The sequence below is a fragment of the Strigops habroptila genome, chromosome 13 (assembly GCF_004027225.2).
Source record: "Strigops habroptila isolate Jane chromosome 13, bStrHab1.2.pri, whole genome shotgun sequence".
Taxonomy (NCBI): domain Eukaryota; kingdom Metazoa; phylum Chordata; class Aves; order Psittaciformes; family Psittacidae; genus Strigops; species Strigops habroptila.
In genome coordinates this window covers 8,796,219-8,820,309 of record NC_044289.2, presented here as the reverse complement: position 1 = coordinate 8,820,309, position 24,091 = coordinate 8,796,219, and the positions used below count along the sequence as shown (strand labels likewise).

The 24,091-nt window shown below is 41.8% G+C and overlaps 1 protein-coding gene across 4 annotated transcripts in view; it reads right to left on the bottom strand.

The window, feature by feature from the left end:
- Positions 1-24,091, bottom strand: part of NFATC2 (nuclear factor of activated T cells 2) — a 90,881-nt gene that overhangs the window by 30,405 nt on the left and 36,385 nt on the right. For 2 of the 4 annotated variants that reach the window (XM_030503387.1, XM_030503386.1), the window contains exons 6-9: positions 21,000-21,140; positions 6,892-6,947; positions 5,836-5,962; positions 3,688-4,383 (exon numbers count right to left, since the gene is read on the bottom strand). In XM_030503387.1, coding sequence (XP_030359247.1) covers positions 3,688-4,383; positions 5,836-5,962; positions 6,892-6,947; positions 21,000-21,140 — 1,020 coding nt within the window. Of the gene's footprint in view, positions 1-3,276; positions 4,384-5,835; positions 5,963-6,891; positions 6,948-20,999; positions 21,141-24,091 lie in introns of those variants that run through there. The other 2 variants (XM_030503385.1, XM_030503388.1) reach the window with 1 other exon arrangement.

Sequence of the window (24,091 nt, the reverse complement as noted above, 5' to 3'; positions counted from 1 at the left end):
AGTAACTAAATTTCTAACTGGGTTTATGCCTTAAAGTGCTAATCTGGTTGTTCTGAAAGTCCTGGAAGAACTAAGTTCTATTTGTCAGCATATTTCTGTGGTTGTTTGTGTAACTTTTACCATTGTGGGTGGTTTTGGTTATGAATAATATTAAGATGAGGCCTCGGCTGAAACATGCTGAGCATTCTCTCAGACCATGGCTTTCACTTGCATTTGAAGCTAATCACTGCTTGCCAGCATTAGCCTGGACACTCAATGCATCCATCTTGACTCCCAGAGTATTTCCAACAGTAATGAATCTCTGAGGCAGAGGTGTGTAACAAATGTTTCTCTGCTAATTTTTCATGAATAGTTCCTTCCTCTGGGGATTCATCTTTATACTATTTGCTATAGTTACAGATGTATATATTTTTTTGATGAATAAATATGGAGGTATATGGAGGAACATGTACATAAAGATACATGTGTGGCAATGTCTAACCTGCATCAGTCTCCCTAATGGCTGCATTTCCAAAGACAACCTCTGGATTTCCAAAGCCTGCCTTCAGCAACCATGCGTTTTGTAATTCCATCTGGGAAGAGAAACCTGGGAATTTGCAAAGGGGCTGCATAGGCTGGGCTAGGCACCTCTTGCTCTAAGGTAGCACTGACAAGAATAGGGGCAAATGTCTCCTTTCAAGAAAGCACATGGCACGTCTCTACATCTGTAGTATGGTCACAACTGAGCTACAGATATGCTAAAGTTACCATTAAGGTAGCCAGTATGGATTGTACCAGTCATGCAGCTACTGCACAAAGAGGTCCTTGCAAATGCCAAACCCACCTGAGAAGATAGGTAGATATTTGCCAATACCTGCCTTAAGGTCCATGCTGTTTTGGCCACACTGCTGGTGCTATTCAACCTTGAAAGCTTACAGCTTTGTCAGCTATGCACATTTGACTGTTAATGCTCCTGTGGAGGTGGAACCAGCTCTTATTTTCACAAGGCAGGAGGTAAAGACAGGTTAAGTGTGCAAAGTCCCCAGTATTATGCACCCTATGAAGCAGAGAAGGCTCTGAGCAAAGAAGAAACCATGGTCTAAGGAAGAAGGACAAATATCTTCTTTTTACAGGAGGGAAAGTAAGAAAATACTGAAGAGTCTTGTCTGCAGTGGCAGCAGGAAGCTGGGCAAGGTAAAGAGAAATAGCTGTTGTGTTAGCTATGAGATGTTCTTCTCTGGTCACTTCCAGAACAGCACAAAGATTGGATGAGCATATCCACTCTGAGAGGCAACAGCTTCAGGAATGAGGAACCAACAGAGCAGGGCTTGTCCCGGGTCACTCAAGAAGTTCGTGGCAAAGCTCAGAATAGAAGCAAAGTCCAGAACTCCAAGGCTGCACACGTTAACCACGAAGCAGAGAACATGAGTTGATGAGAGGAGGTCACAACTGTAGAAAGGGACGAAAGCTGGACAGTCAGCAGAAAATACAGAGAAATAAGAACACAGAAGGAGGAGGAAGATGGGGAAAGGGAAGAAGAGTGAAGGGAAGCGAAAGACACCGACATGGTGATTGCCTAAGAGCCTGTGCATCAGCAGCAGTGCAGTGTACTCATGCCAAGCTTGGCTGGGGAACCATCATCTCAGTATCTATCCATGAAAAATCACAGCAAGACCTAACAGCTCACTTTATCTCAGAAGAGCTTTTTGGATAAAAGGGATTTGAGGGTAAACCCTCCATAAGCCTTTGGGGTTGCTTTCCTTTAATACTATAAAGCACAAAAATAAACTTTCTAGTCAGGAAAAATATGGCTTTTGTTATGTTCTGAGTCACTCTTCCCCAGCAGCAAACAAAGTGGCTTTTCAATTCAAGTCCTGAACATTTCAGAATGAAATGTTTTGTGAAGTCCTAAAGTAAATCACAATTCTCCAAGTCACACTTCTAGCTAATGTAAACTCACTGAGGTCAGTAAAGAGACTGCATGTGACCAATCTTGCCTGGCCTGACTTGGGTGGCATAATTGATAAATTAATCTCTAGTTGAAATCAATTCAAGATGATCCAGTCACCTCAGGAGAAGCCTGGAATTTCATTATTAAGTTGATGCTATTCTGCCTAACAGCTTCTCTTAGCACAGAGGTCAAGTACATCCCTTGTGAGCTATGCTAGAGTTAGATGTTACTGGCCTGATTCAAAACCCAATAAAATTGATTTTGCAGTCCATTTTGGGAGTTCATTTAAATGGACATAGGCTTGACTTCGAAGTTTGCTAGCTTTTACTTAAAGATGCTTTCTTTTTTTTTTTTTTTTTAGAAGGTTTGTACCAAATATTTTTAGAAACATGCTAGAATTTCTCAGCTTCTCATATTAAAATTACCTTAAAACACAGTGTTCAATTTTACTATTAGAAATACTATCTTGCTTTGTTATCATGCCCCATTCCCTGAATGGGAAGTGGCCTTTACTTAGCTATTTTCTTGCAGATCCAGCAAATCTCCTAAATCAGCCACTGCTAAAACCAGATTCAACATTGCTCTTCAGACAAAGGAACCGGTAAAAACTCTCTAGATTTTACTGTGATGGCACCAAAGCTACATCAACCACATCTGAAACACAGACTAAAGGAGAAAACCATCCAAACTCTACTCTCCCCACAAAACCAGCAATCAAGACTGTACATGATACAACCTCAGGTCACCCCAGTACCTAACCTGAAGAAAATAAAGTTTTCATGGGCATAATTTCACAACTCTAGGTAAGTGCAGTAAAAATCCCAAACTGCTAGGAGCTTACAAAGCACATACTGGTACACATTCACAAGATCAAACCATGCATTCAATTGCCTAGACTGAGAGGACAGCAGCAGTGAATATATATGAAAATCAGGTCTGTAGTTCATGCATAAGAACACTCTATATTTGCAGCAATATACCCAGCAACCTCACTCTGCTCCACGAAAATTGGTGTTGGGTTTGCTACTTGCCTTTATGATTGCAGCGTCCAGCTGCACGATTAACTTTGCATTAATTTCCTCTTGCAAGGAACATACTTGAATAAAAAAAACAATCAACCAGATTGCCAATAGCTGCCTACCTAAGAATAAGCAGGATATGTTCAAAGAAAGCTTTACTCTAACTTATATTCATTCCTAAAGGCTAAATCTGCTGGCTTACAGCAAAGAAACAGCATTGTTTTACTTATCAATGTCCTACTGTTCATCTAGAACATCTGCAATAGTTTTGCCTGCAGCACTACCCCATTCATTACAGGCCCTGATAGACTGTTCAATGGGCTTTTTTTTTTTTTTTTGGGTACAAAATGTACAAAAGCATTTTACAAGTGGACTTTGCCCTGATATGAATAATAAAAAAATAATTTAAAAGTGCATTTTGTTTCAGATTCTCCATTTGCCAAACTAACAAAATGGCAACAGCTTAAAACCTGACAGTTCGCTCCATAGCATGAAGCAAGACAGAAGGGTTTCTGCAGAACACTATGTTTTTTGCTTGGTTGCCAAAGTGCATTGCCATCTACCAAAAACGCAGTTGATGAAAACACCAAACTGCAGCATGACCAAACAGCAGAGATCCACAACCATCAAAAGGAAACCACACTGGTTTTGTGCCAAGGAATAGGTGGGATTTGTAAGTCCTAAACTTCCCTCCTCCCTCCAACCAACTAACCCATACAAGAAAAGAGTGGTGCTTACCATCATCCAGATATGCCTGGTCCAGATTCTGTTCCTGTTTAATAGTGACTCCAGCTGGTAACACTTCTTTCTGGTCGCTAACCGGTGGTCCATTTTTTGCTGCTCGCTGGCCTGAGGCTGTCTGCTGCTGGATCACGGTAGGATATGAGCTTGGACTTAACCTTTGTGCTTGACTGACCTGGGGCTGGCTGGATCTTGCAACATTGGACGTAAAATTTTCACAGCACATGATGTGCTGAAATTCTTGGTGACTTCCACACCTCAGCTGCTGGTTGGTTGGAGAGTAGTGGATCACTGGAGAAGACTGCTGGTTGCCTGGAGAGTGGTGGAGCACCGCTGAAGTTTGGCCTGGAGAACCAGCATGCACGAGCACTGACCTATGGGCATCTGAAATAGCAACTGGTGTAGCCATCAGATTGGATTGCTGGTAGCCCAATTGGCTTGGGCTAAGGCTCTTGCTTCTTTGGTATATTACAGCGGCTGGATTCTGCTGATGGTATCGAGAATCAGGAGAAGAAAGGCCTGAGCGCAACTGCTGGCAAGGAGCCATAGTGGCCACAAGGCAGGAAGGGGATTCGGTGACCATTGTATGCTGTGAATAGTAAGGCTGTGTTACTGTTCCCAGACCACTGTGTACTGTATTGCAGATTAAAGCTGGATCATAGTCATCAATGGGCTCTGTTTTGATTGATGGTACTAGAACAAAGCATGCAAAGGATATTATTCGTAACAAGCTGATAAGAAACAGAGGTTTTCCTTGAAGTAATAAGAGATATAAGCTATTTACAAGATTTGCATGTGCAAGCTCGTATCTCCCAGGCATTGAGTTTAATAAATCACGTACACGCAATCACAGCAGTCTCTCTTGAAAGCACTCTGTACTAAGAGATTCTTGAAAATCTTTAATGAACTATTTAACCACAGATTTCTAAAGTTGAAGAATTAAATACTTCAGCTCATATTTTAATTCATTTAAGGAATAAACAAAACATAAGCAAAATAAGAGCCGAGGATGGGTGTTTCATGTAGTACTTCCATCTCAAAGGAAGTCTGAATTAATAGAAATCCCATGACATATACAACTCATTTAATGTCAAACATTTAAATAGCAACCAAAGGCAGAGTTTGAACTATTTTAGAGCTTTCCTTTCAGTTCCTGCACATAACTTCCTCCATACTGAGAGGTGAAGACCTTTCTGACACCATCATTTAAAAGACCATGATTTACTAAGAGTTGTATGAATCTTGGTGTGGTCACGAAACAGGGTTCTTTTTGGGAAGTATAAGGATTCCTTCTCTGAAGTAGTCTATTTTAGAGATCATGTGGAAATAGTATTGTACTTTTCAATACTATTCCATAGCAGAACAATTTAACAACTATATAAAACCTTCACATTGGTGATACTCTATATACAGTTCATAAATTCAGGAAGAGGACCAGAGATTTTGAGGCTGGAGGAGACTAAAATAAGAATGAGGATAAGTGTCCTTAGAAACTAGTCAAGACATCATTTGAAGCTTGCATAAAGTCTGGTACTGTTATTTTATGCTTTCTGGTTTCCACAAACACAATACTCTGATTTTCTCACAATATTTTTCTCCCAGCCAAAGCTGAGAAATTCTGGGAATCTCATTAGTAATTCTGTTGTATTTATTGTGACATGGCTCACCAATTCCCAAGAGAAAGAACATCAGAAAAGCATTCATATTTTTCTCAACCAGCCTCATTCTGAAGAATATATATTGCTCATCTTCCTCCATACCAAGCCCTTGTTACTTTCCCAGATCTGATGTTATCTTACTGCCGTACATGTCAGCTGGGGAAGGCAATGCTTATGGTTTTCACAGGGTCACATCATGTCACAGACTGAGTCTGTTCCCACTGAGGCTGTTGGCAAACTTCCATCAAGTGAATGGGGCAGCATCAGCCTATTGCCAAGATAACTGCCCCCTTAAATTTATGGAAATTCGTGATCATAAATCACATCAATCCTTTAAACCAAAGAGTTGTTGAGTGCTTAGCTGCACTCCGTTGAATTAAATCAGTAAAATTCAGATCCTGAAATAACAGCAAGAAAACAACATAACAGAAAATACAATCTTGCTCCTGAGAACTAGGCAACGACTTGCTCTGTCCTTGAGAATTACCTGGGTGATAGGTAAAATGCTGGGGTTGGCTTCTTTTTCTTTTCCCATTGATGACATAGAAATTCACCTTCACAGCTGTGCGAATGTGCTTGTTACGGTACTCTGGTATTTCTACAAAAAGCATGCTCTGAAACAACAAAAGGTGACAATGTAGGATTAGTAACTGAAGCTGACAGGAGATCTTGTGTGCATCTCCCCTGTTATGTGTTCAGACATAAAGGAAGAGAAACCTTGCTATTCATCACTATAAAGACGGGTATAAGAAGAAGAAAGGAAAAAAGACAGATGGTGAAAGACTTGAAGATTTTTGGTAGTAGGAAGCTGGTTTCTATGTACTATATCCTCTCTTGTACTTGACTTTGTCCTGAACTTGGACAGAGAAGTCTCAGCTACAAACAAAATACACAGAATGGAGATAAATGTGGGAGCACTGTTAATCACACTGTGCTTGATGAACAAGTCTGTACTGCAGAGTTCCCTCTTCCTGTTAGAATAAACGTCATTTTTCTATAGGCTTTTTACTTATACACAGACAGATCCTGCTTCCATGGAAATTAACAGCAAATCTCCCATTCTCTTCCGCAAGGGCAGTCATGGCCCATGGCAATGTAAGTGCTAGCTCCTAAATATACTGAACAACTACAGTAAGGTCCCATTAAGCAAAATGAACAAAGAGGCTCATTCCCTTGAAAGATTAATGTTCATTTTAAATACTGTAGTCCAAATCCTGTCCTGCAAAGTACAGGGCACCCAAGACTTCCATGCAGGCGAAAGGAAGTCAGGACAGCCAGCATCCTGCAGAGGACTGGGCTGATACAATAGGGTCTTCTGCAAGAACACAAAATCTAGCAGTTATTTAATTTGCTGTGGGTTATTGCTAAATGAATAGTTTCTTTTTGCAATACATTTACTGCTGAAGCATTTGACATTTGTTCATCACAGCAATAAGATAGCTGTTCTTTCTGCTTTTGAGAAGCTCTTTGAAAACTACTCCCTGAATACAACTTGCTGTCTGAGAAGCTCAAGGAGAGGACATCCAATGTTTTGCATACTTACAGGCTGGCTCTTATCTTTGTCCACTGTTGCCTCCATTTCCCAGATCTGCTGCCCATCTAGAAGAATATCACGGTATTAACCTCACTGCATTTTTTTTTTTAAATCATAAAACTTGACTTTAAAAAAGGAAACAAATTAAGGCATCAAGTTAGCAAAGCTCTCAAAATGGACTTAATTTCAAGCACCTTCCCTAACTAAAACCAATAGTATTTAATTTAAACACATCACTGAATACTTCTTTTGCCAGGAAAAAGCTTATATACATATTAAGATTAAATGTTTATGTAGAAATTAGCCAAACCAAGGAATGAAATGCTTAGCACAGGTGCAACATCTGCTTTTTACCAGAGTTTACTTCAGCCAGCTTGACTGATGGAGGGCATCAGAAGGTCAGATAACTTATTAATGGTCCCATTTGGTCAGCAGCTCAGCAAACTTTCTGCTATTTTAAGCTAAGACCACATGGCTTCCCACCAGTGTGGTAAGTGGTGGAACTGGTGACGAGGTGAAGGAAGGACTAGCTAAAAATCCAGATCTTTTATGGGATGCATAGAGATGGAAGCAAACAAACTGCGTTACTTCAGGGCTGACTTTTAGAGGTGCTGCACAGTGAAACTGCCAGATGCTCTGAATTCTCACAGGAGCATAGTTTTTTCTAGAAGTAGTTCAACAAGGACAGATGCTACCATATGAGTAATTGGGAAGCCAGCTATATAGGGTGCTTGATTTCTGTTATGTGTGCCTTCTTACTATCTATACTCTTATATGTGCAATATGAAACCTCAGCACATGGTAACTAGCAATACCTCTCCCCTAATCAAGGAACAAGCTCAACATCTCCAACAATGAATCCATGCCTTAGCACTGCCAACACTGCAGGCTGTGACAGAGTGCCACCAGCACTCCTAAAGTCATGATAAAGCACTGAATATTCACCATACTCAGCGTAAAAGCACCTCACTGCATGTGTGACAGCCTCTACCACTGAACAACTGGGAGTCTTTCTGCTCCTAATTACATCCATGCAGCTTCTCTCCATCCTGAGTTACACAAAACTGTATTTATAGAGGACAATAAAATTTGATCCTCTTGTACGGAATACAACCCAAGTAACCCCATGCTACAAGAGTACATCAGTAGTGACAGGATATTTGTACACAGACTGGGTACTTCACCTGGCTACAAATACTTCTTAAATCTACTGTCACCTATACTTCCAGAAACATGTTTTAGCAATGCCTTCCTCGGTGCATTTATATATATATATATATATATATATATATTTTAATCTCTACCCCTTTCATTTTTATATTCCACTGAGCCTTTTTGCCAAGCACTCTGCAGAATGAAAATACTGATGGGGAAAAAAGCCCTGCCTCATACCTTTCTGAAAGCTTGGTTTTAAAATGAATAGGGGACACGTATCCAAATGAACCAACGTGACTTGAAATACCGCAGCCGCAAGGCTGGTGTTTGCTTTAGAGAGGGGGAGGCAGCTCCCGGGTGCATTTCTGCAGGGGATCCCCACAGACTGCATGCCCAGGTCTGGCAGGACAGGGGTGGAAGTCTCCTAAAAACAGTCCTCCTCACAGGACTTTGTATTTTTCCCAATTCTTGGGAATTCTGCAAGAGCTGCTTTTATCCTCTGTTATTTAAGTACTTCTGCTTCTGGCGAAAAGGGAAATGAAAGAGTATTTTTAAATGCATTTTGCATTTTTTCTGTTGTTTTCCTCTTTGTTCTCCACTCCACGCAGACAATGAGCTGACAGATGTGCTCAGCTCCTTGGGATGCCTCTTCTTAACAGGGGCTTGAGCTGCCTCAGCTCCACATCCCTTCAGCCTGGGGGCCCTCCCAGTGTGTCCGCTGCCTCCTCAGCACCCCACACCTTAGACACCTCTGCTATGTTTTGGGGCCCAAACACAGACAAGGAAGAGAAAGGTTCTGCCTGAACCCATCATCAACAGCGAGCCCCTTCCTCCCCTAGAATGGTTCGGCTCCCCAGGGTGTTTGGGCAGGGTGCCTGGCTTGTGCTGAGGCACGAGTGGGCACACAGTGCTGGCTGGGTCTCCTCACCCCCAATCCAAGGGGTGTGGAGGCAACCAAAGAATGACTGGAAGTTTGGCTCCATCCATCAGTTACCTGTGAGGAAAAGCCTCAAGGGGAGAGAACGCCTGGGCCTCCAACCCCTCACACCACTACTGCCACAGTGTTCCAGTGCAGGGAAAACTACCAAATAATTCTGACTTCTCTTTCTTTAAGCGCTTCAAGTTCCCTACAGTAAGTCAGTTGTCTTTTCCACACTAATAGGTGGATTAGTGATGGACCACCAGAACAGAGATGGCCTAAGCAAGCCGTGTAGTTAGAGCCGGCAAGGCTCTCACGTGACATGCTGTTTAGCCCTTGCACCCCAAAGGACCACTGTGCAAGGGAATGGAAAATACATATTTAACAATAAGCATTCACTCTGGCCGCTGCTCTGGGCTGCTGAAGGTTAAATCTATACCCATATTGACGCAGTGAACTCTCCACCATTGTTGAAATGGTAAACATAGAATCGTAGAATCATTTAGGTTGCAAAGGACCTTTAAGATCACCAAGTCCAACAATTAATGCAGCACTGCCCAGTCCACCACTAAACCACGTCCTAAGCATCACATCTACACATCTTTTAAATACCTACAGGGATGGTAACTCTACCACTTCCCTGGGCAGCCTGTTCCAGTGCTTGACAACACTTTCAGAACACCTTGGAGAAGGGGGAAGCCAGCAAATACTGGGTGTTTAATCCAGCAAATACTAAATGCATTCTCTGATGACCACGCAGTAAATACTTAATGGGGAGATTCCTATTCTAGGTGATCTTTGCGAAAAGAAAACATCATAGTGCGGCTTAAGGAACTTCTCCATATCCCCAAAATAACCCTAAAAGATAATTTTTTTTATACTTCTCTGAGGAAAAGAGGAGGAAAAAGGGAACAACAAAACACATCATAAAATAAGAGCTCTGACAGAGATACACATCAGGAACTGTCTAAGCAATGCAATAGGAAGATGTCCTGACAATAAGGACAGCCAAGAGGGAATATTGACATTGGTTTTCCTCCAGACAGAATGTTTTCATTTTTGTTTCTGTACTGCTAAATTCAAACAGTCTGTGCAGATACAACAGCACTAACTTCACAAAGAAGGTAGAAATCAAAAGGATTTGTTGGTCCAAAATGCATAAAATAAAGGACAAAGTCATCTGCTGTATTCAAGAGGCCTGTGAAGCAGATGCAGCCACAATCACAGTGGATTTGATTTAGTATCAGAGCCACTGAAATTGCAGTAAAAGCTAATGAAGCCAACCATAAAAATCAAATGATGTTTAGACTCGGTCCAAAGTCTGTGGGGATTAAGAGTACGAATAAGAATAAGCCCAAACAAACAAGAAATAAATGTATTTAGGGTTATCATTCTAATGATGATAGATGCTTGTTTGGATATATTCATGCTTGTGGCAGCTAAACAGGTTTCTAAACAAATCTGTCAGCAGCAGCAATCCCTGTTCTTTAAGCACGAAAGCCCTGTTGAATATAGCCACTCTGCAGGTCACTCCCTGACCTTTATGCTTAAATATCATGATGTGGCTCCATCTGTCTCACTGCTTCACTTCAGCTCGAGACAATCATATTTGCTTTTCCTTTAACCCGTCTGGATACAGACATTACAGTGAGCTTTAGGCAGAAGGATAAGGGAGGCTGTGAATAAAATTAAAAATACAACTGCATTCAGAAATATCTCTCTACTTTCACCTATCATTTTTGTTAGTAATGAAAAGAAATCTTTTGATTATGCACACTCAGAGTTAATGGAGAACAGGAGGAATAAATCAAGAAGTCTAAGGCCCATCTATAGGACAATTCAAGGAATTTTTGAACAGAGAAAACTTGTACCAAGCTGTCAACACAATTATCATCTTTAGAATGTGCATAAGTGAGATTTTAATTTTTTTTTTAGGATGAAATTAAAGTGGATGTTTGAAGAAAGTCTTCAAGAAAAATGGGATTTTTATTGTAAGGACGTGCCAAAAATCATAATGCTGACATGATGGTAGAGAACAGCCCCCACTACATGGGCCACAACTTGGGTATGCCAAAATAGGCCCTTTTCTCCAGCGCCAGTGCTGCAACCCAGGTGGTGCTTAAACACTACAGATGCATTTTACTTTCAGCAGGAGGTTGTGCTCAACGACCTAATGCCACAGGCAGGACAAATGACTGGTCCCCTCCCTGCTTGCAAACCAAGAAGATTAAGCCCCAACTTGACTAATAACTTAATCTAAAGCCTATAAGTCCAGAAAGCTGTTTGTTGCATATAATTCAACCTGCTTCAACAGTGGAGAGGTAAAAGAACTGCCAAAAAACAACAGCATCGTTTTTGCTGAAGTACTGTAAAAGCGCGAGCACGGAGAAGCAGAGAATGTGTGCTCTGCAAGCCACATCCAGCCCTGGGCTGTCCTGATAGTGATATGCGCCAGCCAGAGCACGGCAGGGATGCCCCAGTACATGTGTGGATCACACAGGAACTTGGTGCCAGGTCCACGTGTGTGGTGTGTCTCAAATTCTACCTCCACTATGGGGAATTCAATCCATGCCTCTGAAGAGAGTAGTAGTTGCACTAAAGATGATAAAATATTTCTGGATTTAGACCCTGAGGACTTACCAGCCATGGCTGCCTCATGAAATATTTTTACTGTTGTGGTTCCCTGCTCATTTAATGGTTTGTCTTAGTTGGCAAGTCTTTAACACCACAGGTCACTGAAATGTTCAGGAAATAGAGATTTTTGTGCTGCTTCAGGGCTATGAGACTTAGCATTAAACCCTGATGAGCGATCTGATTGTGTCAGCACTCTTTGGAGGAATGAATGAGTTGTTGGAAGAAAGTAATTCTACCCTCCCTAACTCAAACTCTGATCATACCAAAAGTCTTGCTTCAAACTTTGGGGAAAATCAAAATGTCAGTCTGCATTAGGAACGTTTTGGGTGATTCTCTGCAGCCCCTTACAGGCTTTTTTTAATTAGCCAATTAAAGGTTTTCTGAACCAGTTACAGCCTTTACACATTATTCACGGTCCCTTACTCATGACTTTGGGGTCAGTAACTAGCAGAGAAACAAACTTACTACTTTATTTGAACAAGCATGACTGATGGACTGAGAGGTTCAGGAAATTTTCTTTGCAGTTCGCTCCAGTTGAAGACTAAGCATACAATTGTGCCGATTCTGTGTGTGATTCTGTGCCTGCATGTGATTTTATGCTTGAAAATGTACATTGCTTTTCAGTCAAGCATTACACAAATTACTTAATGAACAACCTGTTACCTTTTTCCCAGGCAGCAAACTACACTAGTTCTCCAAAGAAACTGAGCCTGGTAGCTAGTGGGACAGCTGCTCTGAATACACATTTCTGCCAAATTCCCTTTGGGCTTGCAATTAATTGCCCCTTTTCACAGTGTTTCTTGGAAGGTCTTCCAAAAAACCACGACAATTATATCTGTCAGCTTTTATCAGTAGATACAGCATCTCTGGAAAACAGTCAAGGGTTTTTAAAACCACCCCAAGAATAAAGTAAGCAACAATGAATGCTTTCCAGCAGAACACACACCACTTATGGGATGCAGAAACCTGATGGGTAGGGGAATGCTCACACAAAGTCTCTGCTGCTCTTTTCAGGGACAAAGTCTGATTTCAGCTGGGAAGTTCCTGTGCTTCATGTCAATGCAAGGTTGCTCAGCATCTAATCCTAAGCAGTTGTGTCTTCCTAAGCATTTACTTCAACCCTTAGAGCAAACACAGCATAGATGAATTTAAAACTTACAAAAGTAGAGCTATTGAGTTTTTCAGTGAGCTCAGCTTCCATGGATTTCTTTTTCTTTCTAAAACAAGACTGTCCACTGCAGTTAATGAAGCTCTGTTTATGATGAGCTGAAGCCAGTGCCTTCATTTCACTGAGGACATAAGTTTGAGTCACCAAGGCCAAAGATACAAGTCAAGGTCTGGGAGGTAAAAGGCCAATGGATTAGTCATCTGCTACCCAGCCCAGCCCCAAATCTGACATTTTGCACAGCAACAACAAGTCTAGAGGAGATTTCTCCCCGTCTATTGTTGAGGAATTCAATTCACACTAAAATAAAACATAAATACAGTAGTTGAGTAGTGAAGCAGCAGGGGCAGTCTGTCATTCCAGACCTCTTCCAAATGATTCCTTATGCCAATTCATCAAAATAGATGCATTGTTTTTTTAAGATTATATGTGTGTTTGTGTGTGTGTGTATAAATTCTTAAACAAAAGCTTCTCTGAAAATAAAACCACTGGGAACCTCCATGTAATAAAATGAGTCACACCAGGATGCGATGACTAAGTGGGAGAACAGGGAATTCCACTCCCCATGCCAGCTTTCTACATGATCAATTTTCTGTCAACAGGTGATGGGAGCTTGTCTCTCTGCCTTTTGTTTATTCCAAGAATTATTATTTTTTAATATTCTCTTTAAACAATTAGGATTCAAAGTTGAATAATCAGGACCAGGCATACTTCCATTAGGCGCCCCCATAGTAAATAGTGAGCCAGGGAATCCAGGCCAGTAGTGGCTGCCTGTGTTAATAAGGATTTACCAGCTGTAAAATTCCAAAATCTTGTGTCATACGGGGAAACCTTCCAAAACACTGGATTCCACCCTGTCTCACCGAGTCTCTAACAGCTATGGCAACTCCGTTTCTGCAGCCACACACTTTTGCATTTTTGTGTGTGGGATCCTTAGATTTTTTCCTGTTTTGCAGTGTTTTTCTGGGATTCCTTGTTTAATGTCTGACAATTGCCCCATGGGACTACAAGAACACCTGGGGCAGGCAGCACACTTCAGCCATGGGTTAAACCTGGAGGCACAAAGGTTTGCTGGGTTTTCAGCAGCTATAATAGCAAGGAAAAGCAGAAGGCATCCTATTTACCCCGAAACTTTGTCATTTGCACAGCAAAAAAGGGCAAACTCGAATCCTCCTAATTAATATTTGTTACTCTCCAGTGTCCACAAACAGTGGGATTTGCTTAGACACCTTCCTCTCTTGCTTAGAAAGAACAAACAAAAACTCATAGAGAACAAAACCTCGCTGATCCCCCCTAGTTCTAACGTCTTTTTGCTGAGAGAACTACCGAGCACGCCCTGTGCTCCACCTTGCAGCCGCCTTACTTTGGTGCACTGCAAGGCACAAGGATGTAATAGTAACTTAGAAGGTGACCACCTTTAGCTAATGCAAAAACCAGGTGGGCCTCCAGACAGTGATATCTGTAATTTATCCCCTGGTTCATCCCATCACTCTCCAAGTTTAGAGTGGAGAAGATATGGATCCAGCTTGAAAGGCTGGACTCCAGCCACAGACTGCGTGGAGCAGAGAAAACCAAACTACCAAGAAAATAGCAAGATAGCAAATTTATTTCATATACTCTGTAGAACCTCACATGTTGCAAACAAATTGAATCATTTAAGATTACAGCACCACTCCTACTTTTGTAAACTCTATAACTATTCCCAGCTACGCTTTTTTCCTTACCCTTTCCCATTAAAAGAAACAAACAATAGTTTCTTTTCCCCAGATGCTGGGCTTTTGTCTCAGGTTAAAATGCATCCAAAACCTACATTGTAATGCATGTTCAGCAGTGGATTGTGTTTGTGACTGAGTTATGATCCTAATTCTAAGATATGTCCCATTCCTCTCCATCCTCCATAACTTAATCCCTCTATTTCAGTTGATTAATTTAGAAATTTAGTGAGAGAACTTGGAGCTTGAATTAAATATTTAAAGTTGCTGACTGGGGTTAAATAGCAAACATCTCTTTTGGATGGATCTGGGAAAAAAAAAAAAGAAAGGTTTTTAGTACCTTTTTGGTGTCTTTTTTATCTTTGCCTGAGAAAAATGCATTATTAATTTTGCATCAAGTTCAAAGAGATAATTGTTGAAAATAGTTTGTTATTTTTTGCATTCCTTGGGAATTTTTTGATCATTCATGAAACTGTCAGATTACTAACAGGCTTCGAGTTCCCTGTTTGGGGCACAGTGAGAAATTTCAGACTTGACACAACAGAAAAGGGGAACATTGCTGTGGACAGTCTTAATTTCATTTTACATGTCCCACAAAGGACCTTGAATACTATGATCAGTTTGGGACCCCTCACTACAAGACTTTGAGGTGCTGAAGCATCTTTTCTAGGAGCTGTGATTTGCTTTTAACTTTTGCAGGAGAGGTACAGGAAGATTGATAGCATCACTGGGTCCAACTTACTGTGCTTTATAAACAAGACTTTTTCTAGAAAGTGGAAATTCCAAACCCAGAAAGCACTGGTGTGTTTATTTGCTAGCTTGTGATGTAGCAGGAATACTGAAAAGAGCAAGCTTGAGAGCAAAATCTCTCCAGAGCCTGCTTGTTTGCTTCTAAAAGTGAAAGCAGTGTGTTTCAAAGACCTGAAATGATTTGCCCAGAGTTAAAGCACATCTGCAATTAGAGATGTACAGAAGTGCTGGAAATCAGAGAGACACTGTGAAGTAGTACAGCTATCATCAGAATAGTTATTAATGTTATTGTTATTCTAGTGATAGGCAAGCCAGTGAAAAGAATATAAATGAATATAGTGGGATACCACATGTACATGTAGCCATGGTGCTTCTGAGCACATGAGCCACTGTAGTTAGCATAGCTGGATGTGCAACGACAGCCCACCTCCTACAGCAATTCCCAACAGACAGCAACACATAAAAAGAAGCAGAGGTTCCCCAGCCTCAAAGAGGATGGGCAAAGGTTGGACACCTGATGCACATCTCAAGCAGCGTGATACTGCTCCTGCTGTGCATGAAGGATGAATGCTACTGCCCAACCTGGAGAAACAAACTCTGTAAATCATATTTCAGATATGTTAGTAAAGCTGCCACATATTCCAAAGGGGGTACAGGATGGAGCCATTGGAGGTATGAGGTAGAATGGATGGAGGGAAGAAGAAAGGATTGTGCTTGTGGGTCTTGGTATCCTGGCACAGGCTTTGTGGTTCATTTCTAAGGTATGAAGGCAAATGCCTCCATTTAGACACAGCATTTTGGGCACCATGCAGATGAAAACCTCAACTCATCACCGACACACTGAACACAATGGTCCCGATCTTGCCCTATGGTGGGCTCTTCTGAAACCAGTAGACACTCAAGTATGTTCAAGCTCACCTGCTCTAGCTATTAGCACCCTAAGAAACCATTGTCATGAAAAGACCACTGAGGTGACAGGCATGCAGAAACTCAAGGGAAAAAGAAACTAGAAGTCCATTGCTTGAATCTAGAGCTGGTAAGATATACTTTTGTCAAATGGACTTTGAGTGTCCATTCTTTAGAGGCTTTGACAGCTGCACCAGTTCAAAGGGCACAGAGAGCACCACCTCCTCTCTTTACCCTGCGTGGCTGAATTAAAAGATTTATGGTGGATCTACTCCAAAGATGTATGCTTTCTGTTTGGGTTGTTCCTCCACCACCCACGTTGTCCTAGCGATGATTCATGATGTCCATGTGGCCACCATAAGAGTTTGGCAGAGGAAAGCACAGTCCATTTGCACTTTTCTCCCAGAGAAACACGAGACTCCTCTATCACTCACAGCACAGCAGCAGTAACCAGTACACAAATGGGAGTAAACACAATGCAACCACCAACATCTGACTTGCAAATTATTACATGACAATTAAAACAAATAAAAGGGGGAATTCCAAACCTTTTTTTTTTTTAAACTACATTATAAGATCTGGGCCCCAACCAAACACTAATACCCTTGACCTTTAGCATATTCCAAATCCTTGATAGGCGTAAGACTACTTTTCAAACTCTTTCGTCCAGATTAAAATTAAAACAATACAAGCACTTCAATATTTTCTATTTGTACAATCCAATCTAGTTGCTTCCCCTGACCTATTTTTACTTAGCTGGGCTCAGTTATGTGTTTCTGAGTTCAGATCTTATAATTGCTTCAGTCAAACTCTGCTTTTTTGTGCTGGACTGACTGTACTGTATTTATGAGTTCTCCTGGCTTACAGCAGCTACAGATCACAATCGTTCAGCAGGAAGAGATAACCTTAAAGATAACTCAAAACTATAATGCTTGCATGTTGGTAAACTTTACCATTAAGAAAATGAACTCTATTTATGCATCAGCATTTCACATGCAAGTACTTTATCCTCTTGCTCACACACTGAGCACTGAGCTCCAGCCCCTTCAGTTCGCTTCCTGCTGCCATTTCCTGTCACAAGCCTAAAATGAGAGACTTTTTCAGACTTCTCATTGGCGAGCTCATTGCAATAATTTGTAGTACACATAATACAAGACAGTTGTTTTCATAATGACATCCCAGGATAATTTGGGAAATACTAATTTTCCAGGTATTTCTAGGGAAAAATATACATACCTATAGTGCTGTGTAGCAGAGAAATAAAAACTATCCATTATTATTCTTAGAAGCATGTTGTATTTTGGTCACATATGAACAGTTCTACATTTCTCTGTGTTGCTAGTAGTGAGTGAAGAATTGCCTACAAGATCCACAGGAAACTGAAATAGGTTTTAAGTGTCTGCCTGAGGGATAAAATTTAATTTACAATTGTGAGGCCCAACAGCAGTTTCCTCAGTTTTGCTGACTGCTGCCACCTCAGCATCCACTTCATTGCAGACACTGATCCAGACCCCAGATTCAAGGTGCACCCAGATTTTGGAGTCTGTGAAACAATTAACAGGAGAGTATCTCACTGCACAAAGATACCTGCACAAAGGTTTTCTGGGGAAAAGAGTCTTGCTTCTCTCACTTTAAACACTTGACAAACAAGCCAAGTCAAGGAGCTCTACGGAGTACAGCACACCAAAAGCTATTAGATGGTTATCAAGCTCTCAGCCTTGTTGTTACTAGTAGAGCTAAAACTGGTGGCAGAAGTGGGAAATCAAGTACCAGTTGCTAGCATAGACAAAGCTTGTGAGCTGTTAAAATGAAACCCAAAGAAAACCATGCGAGCTTGGTGCATCTTCCTGCCTTCACAGAGGTGTGATTGTTTCACAGGCTCCCCGGGGCAGTGTCATGCCCTGGAAGAGGGCGCAACAATGACAGGGTCACACTAGCGACACGCTATCCACCCACCGGGATGTTTATTGTGGCTCACTTTGCTTCTGAGCAGCTTATCAGCGCTTTTTGCAAGGTGCTGTGCAGCCTGGATCTGCAGCGAGTGAGCTCCCTGAGGCGAGCACAGGATCCACCTCCTCCTTCCACCCAGTGACATTTCTAATTGTTAAATTGGGCTGATGAAATGGGCCCTTCTGTTCCATGTTCATGCAGCCTAACGCAATGACAACTAAGCATGGCCTTGGTAGTGATAATTAAAATGGTCTGCAATGTACAATGAGGGAAGCTGAAAGTCACAGGTGCATAAGACCTTAATTTTCAAGCAAGCCTGGGACTCTCATTAACCTCTGACAACCCAAGCACAAAGGCTTATTTCTCAATCTGCTGCAGCCAGAGTCTGATCGGCCCCTGCACAATTTGCATATCCAGCTCAGCTTCTTAACCTTTCTCACCTTAAGATATACCTATTAAAGAAAGCAATCTTCACTTAAAAGTCCCTGAGTGTATCTGTAAGAGGTATCGCTGCAGCATAAAACAGTGCATGTATATACAGAGAACTAGCTTGCCTTCAGCAGAGTCCCCAGATAACCCACTGCAAACTACACAGACTTCTGATTCAGAGCAAAGATTTGACTCTGGGCCTCCCATGCTGTAAATTCCCTCTCTGCCAGTCATTTATTCAAAGTCCACCAGACTGAGACTGCTTGCAGAGACTGAAGGGTGGTGGGGAAGCAGGATATGGAACACCAGCATGCAAATCCCTGCTCCAGACTGGGCACTGCCGCTGGGATAAGTCATGGCTCTCCACTACCAGGAGGTAAAAAAAGAACAACAAAAGTGCAGTTTCCCCAGCAGTGAAGAAAAGCTTTAGATTTAGTGTGGAAAATATTGTTGTTCTTTTTACTTTCTAACATCTATTCCAGCCAGAGCCTTCTCTGCTCTTATATGGAAATAGGGGCAGGGCGTTTTGGATGTTTCCTCGAAATGGCATTAAAAGCTACCTCCTTTTGGTGTATCATCTCCTTTAGTTACTGCAAAACATTCTTGGGACAGGTACTGCCACGGGCTGCCAAGCATGTTCCCATGCACCTTCACGATTCGCTGACATCGACGGAACAGTGGCAGCACAGTGGGAAGGAATTAATACACAGGCTTAAAAGGAAATACAGACTGCCAAGAAAATTGCTCTGACTGCACAGACTCATCTGAACCTCCACAGTTCAGAGGCCCAGAGCCTTTCATTCTTGCTGTAAAATAGCACGGCTTGCTGGTGGTGTGGGAAGAAATAGGGACCCACAACATGCTTCCTTCCGCCCCATGTCACCAGCTGATGCCCACATACGTTGATTTTTGGATCAAATCTTGCTTTTTGCCAAAGGCATTACCCCATAAATCATGAAGATGCTTTTCACTTTGGCAATGCAATTTCTTAAATCCCTTGCAAGTCACAAGATATATCACTGAAGCTGCCTCTACCTCAGTTTACCCACAGAAAACATGAGAGCGACATGTTTTCTTAACAGCACAAAGGGAACACGACGTTTACATAAAACAGGCTGATGCCCTTTGTACTGCAGAGTCCTTTGTCTCGCTGAAATCGACAGGAGTAAAGGATGGCAGAACCTGGCACTTCATATTTGCAAAGTGCTTTTTGGATCCCTGGACGTTGTTATTATATGTGCAGAGCACAGTATTTAGAATACAAAAAATCAAGCCTAATGAAGGGTAAGTTAAACAAGTCCAGACCATTTACAAAGAAACAAATGTCCTCTAGCAAAAGCCTTAGAAAATCCAATAAAATACACATGCTGCTTAGTGAGGCGAGATGAAATGCCTGCATGCATATGATACTAGAAACAATTCAGCTCTGAAAAAACAGGTAACTTCATCAGAATGGATTTGTTTGTTCCACCTGTAAACAAGAAAACCTAGATTTCTGCTGCCCACCTTAACCGTTAGATTATGCTAAGTATTTTTTCTGGGGCCAGGTACTCTTTGAGTTAGAAATCAAGTAATGTTTATTATAGCATGCCATTATGAAAACAGAACACAGAGAGCTCAGGAAAGACAGAAAAGGTGATCCTAGGCAACTAAACTTCTAGTAACCATTCTTTATTCCTATTATTTATTTACATTCATTCAACACCAGTCAGGGCTTGGAACCATCATGTACTGGCTCTGTGCAAATCAAGCAAATAAGTAGACTTATATGAAAGGAAAAAGAGAGAGAACCTACAGTCTGCCACTCGTTTCACCTTTGTGATTACTCAAGAGCTTGCAAGGTTACCTGAAAACTTTGGCAAAACATATTTTAAAAGAAGCAGCTCTACTGGAGAAAAAAGTAGCATTGGGCTGTAACAGGAGGCCTTTGGCCTTTCTCTTTGAATTGAATATGGTTTGTTAGAGTCTCAGCCTGTATAAAAATATCTGAAAAAAACATGGAAGATGAAGTGATGTATTCTTGTGTCTCAGTGTGTGTAGAAAAATAATTTCATTTTGATATAAAATACACATTATGTACATTCTCCACCACAGACATCTAAATGGAAGAAAACACAATCTTTGCCTGTAGTTCACATCAATAAAAAAATGTTAAGTTCAGTTATGATTCCTGCAGTAGCATTCACTAAACATGAGACTGAACAAGCATAGAGGAACATGCAATGGTCATCTCATTTCTTTGATAACATATCCTATTCCAGCTGATTCCCAGTGTCTGTATTCGTGAACCAATAACACAAGTATTTGCCCCCAGGTCCAATTTTACTCACATGGTTAGGTCAACTGATTTGGTTTTACTTACATGAACCTGAATGGGATTACTCACGCAAGGAGAGTTACTAATGAGCACAAATCTTAGGATGAGACCATGAGACACAACAGCACTACAGATTTGCCTTATCCTATTAGGAAAAGTTAGGAAAAAAACCTGCCTTACCTGACGTTTTTTCTGTGAACACCACCTTGGACTCTGCTGTGAAATTTTGTCCAGTCAGGATCATCTGTTGTCCTCCATAAACGAGGCAGCTATCAATATCTTGTCTTTCAACCATTGGAAGTTCATGAGCAGACCTTTGGGCTGTGGACAAATTGCAGACATGAATGAAACCAACTCTGTTTTACCAGGACTTTCCAAATCTTCCCAGAACTATCCACAGATCGATCTTGTCATTGTTACCATCCACTGACTGCCAAAGCAGCTTCTCCAGGGTGCTAAATTTAGGTTTGAGAGGGAAAAATAAACTTACTCAAGGCATTTTATTTGGAAACATTCAGGAGCTGGCTGCAGTGTTTCAGCTGTGCTGGCCTTACTCCTTGTCCTTGAGAAAGGACAGCTTGGATGAATGAGCTGGAACTTGCCCATGTCTGTTTCCAAATAAATGGCCAAATTTTCAAGTGCAGGCACACTACAGCCCTGGAGCCCAAAAATTCCACCTGCAGAGAGGATTCCACTGAATAACACTGAATTCCTTCAGAAAAAAAATAAAAATAAACCTTTTCTACAAAAGTCCACTGCCTCCTACAGAACAGGGACTACTCTCAGCCTGGAACAGTATATTTGCCAACAAAAGCACTGTCTCCATGTGCAGGCACCGAGCCTTGTGAACACAACAAGAGGGGCAATCACAAAGCTGTGTTTGCGAGCAGGAGGGGTCACATCAGGACTGCTGCAGCCAGGGCTTTTTCAAGCCTGTTTTGCAGAGGCCTGAACATCTGGGAAGCAGGGCCTGTGCTGCAGACTGAGTTTGATTATAAAAGGCAAGGAAAGAAAAGGTAGGGTGGAATCCAGATAGATGTGTATGTGATCAAGGCTTTCTAAGGTCTTTACTGTTCTTGGCCACAAACTTCAAGTGTGACTTTGACAAGTTATTCTCTATTTCCCCAGCCAGAAAACCAGGATAACACCATCTCTCCACTTTCTCATCCCATTAAAACAGCCATTTGCATGGTCAGAAAAGCTTCAGAGAGTCCTGGTCACCATCCCTGCAAGCCCATTTCCAACCATTTCCTAAGAATCGGCAGGAGAAGAAGAAAGTGAAGATGCAAGAATTGATCCCTGCAACGCAGACAGCTGGAAAATATCATGAGCTTCCCTATGACGAGACCAGGTGGGCAGCAGTTTGGGTCTGGTGAACTGCGAGTTCATGACCTGCACTCAAACTCCTCCAGATTCATCCAACCCAACTGGAAAAGCCTCTGGAGGATGCCGCTCATCTATTTAACAGCTGCCTTGGCTGCATTTTAACTTTCTCTGACAAAGAGCCTGCTCCCAAGAGAGGCCCTGAGCACTTGTGTCTTCCCTTCGCTGAACACCGTTGGCTGCTGAGCCAAAAAGAATGAAATCTTATCCTATATGTCAGCCATCCACTCGCACACAGGCAAAGCTGTGCTTTCTGTGACCTGGGCCCGGCACCATTTTACTGCTGCGCAACCTCCAGAAGGCGAAAAATCCAACAGCTCTTGGCCACAGTGTGAGCTGTACAAATCCTCTCACCATATGAAGAAAATGCTAGGGTATTTGGTGGGAAAACACAAGCATTAAACCTGTCAGACAGGTGTCTGTAGAAGTGACGAGCAACTCTCCTAGCGAGGACAAGCTCAGCTGAACTCTTTCTGCCAGTCATGACACAGAATTTTTGCTCTTGTTAAAAATATGGATAATTTCATATTTGTAACTTTCTTATGACATTTGAGAGGCAGTTTTAAAAACCTATTTAAGACAACCTTATGACTCATTGTTCCCTTCAAATATATAACAGCAGCTGGGCTAAGATACTGCCAATTAAGAATATATATTCAGATTATTTTCACAGAAGCTGCTAATTTCTTTCACATGGACTATGATTAATTCCTTTCCCTAAATACTCAAATTTTTGATGAGTTCATAATTGGATTTATCACAGAGAGAGATTTGTAACCTCAAAGGTTTAAGAGTAAATAGCAATAACCAAAAACATGTCTACAATAGTCAACAGAAAACACATTTAAGCTTTGCCCTGTACACTCTTTATTCCTACTTGATCCCCAAATTTCACTTCCAAAGCATCCCAGATCATCAAAATTCCAGATTAATTTACATCTCCTTCAGATTTCAGTGTCTTAATACAGAACTTTGTACTGACATCCCACAGATCAGTGGTTCTCAAGGCTTCTTCAGGATGAGGAAGGACAAATTTTAGCCTGGAAATAACCGTCTGACTCATCTTAATTACTTTTGGATCTCAGCAAGTTGGAAATGACTGCTGAAGACCAAGCCTCTATCCAACTTCCATAGAGCACAGTGTTTGTGTACGCTGCGACCTACCAGGGAGCCGGGAGGACAGCTGGTTCACTGGGAACGTGCATCCTGGCTCTTAGGAAATGCCAAACACCCTTCTGTCCCCCTCAGCCAAGCCAAACACCCTTCTGTCCCCCTCAGCAGCGCTGCCTGGAAGCCTGTGATGGGCAGAAGTGTTCTGTGGGTTCCTCAGCATGGCTCCGTGCCGCCACAGCCCCATGGCCAGTAGCATGGTACAGCACGAGCAGGCTACGGGCGTCTCCAAAACTGCTTCTGCCCTGACACGAGATTGGTCGTGATTTGTAGGTGTTAAAACCCCATGTGTTTTTTGTATGTGCTGCAGAATAATACCATTCGGAAGTGTTTCAGTTGAGTTTCTCAATGTAGACAACATGCTAAAGGGAAAGGTGGGGGAACTCAGGTACCTACTGAGCACCAGGTTTCCTCTGCCTCGTTTTACCTGCAATCTTCTCCTCCCACCGGGCAGTTTGCAAACCCTTGGCTAAAAAAAGCCTCCACTTTTCATTTTCCAAGATCTTTGTTTTTTACCCAGGCCTATAAGAAGGTTTCACCCCATTCCCCATTTCTACCAGTAAGGAGGCTCACGGTTCAGCATAGAGCTGCCTCAATAGGATTACTTTTTTTATCCCCTGCAAGAAATATTAATTGCCAATAAATCCCCTTCCTCTAAGACTCATGATGGGTGGACTGCATGCAATAATTTCACACTATTCCCTCTCTTCCCCCAGGGG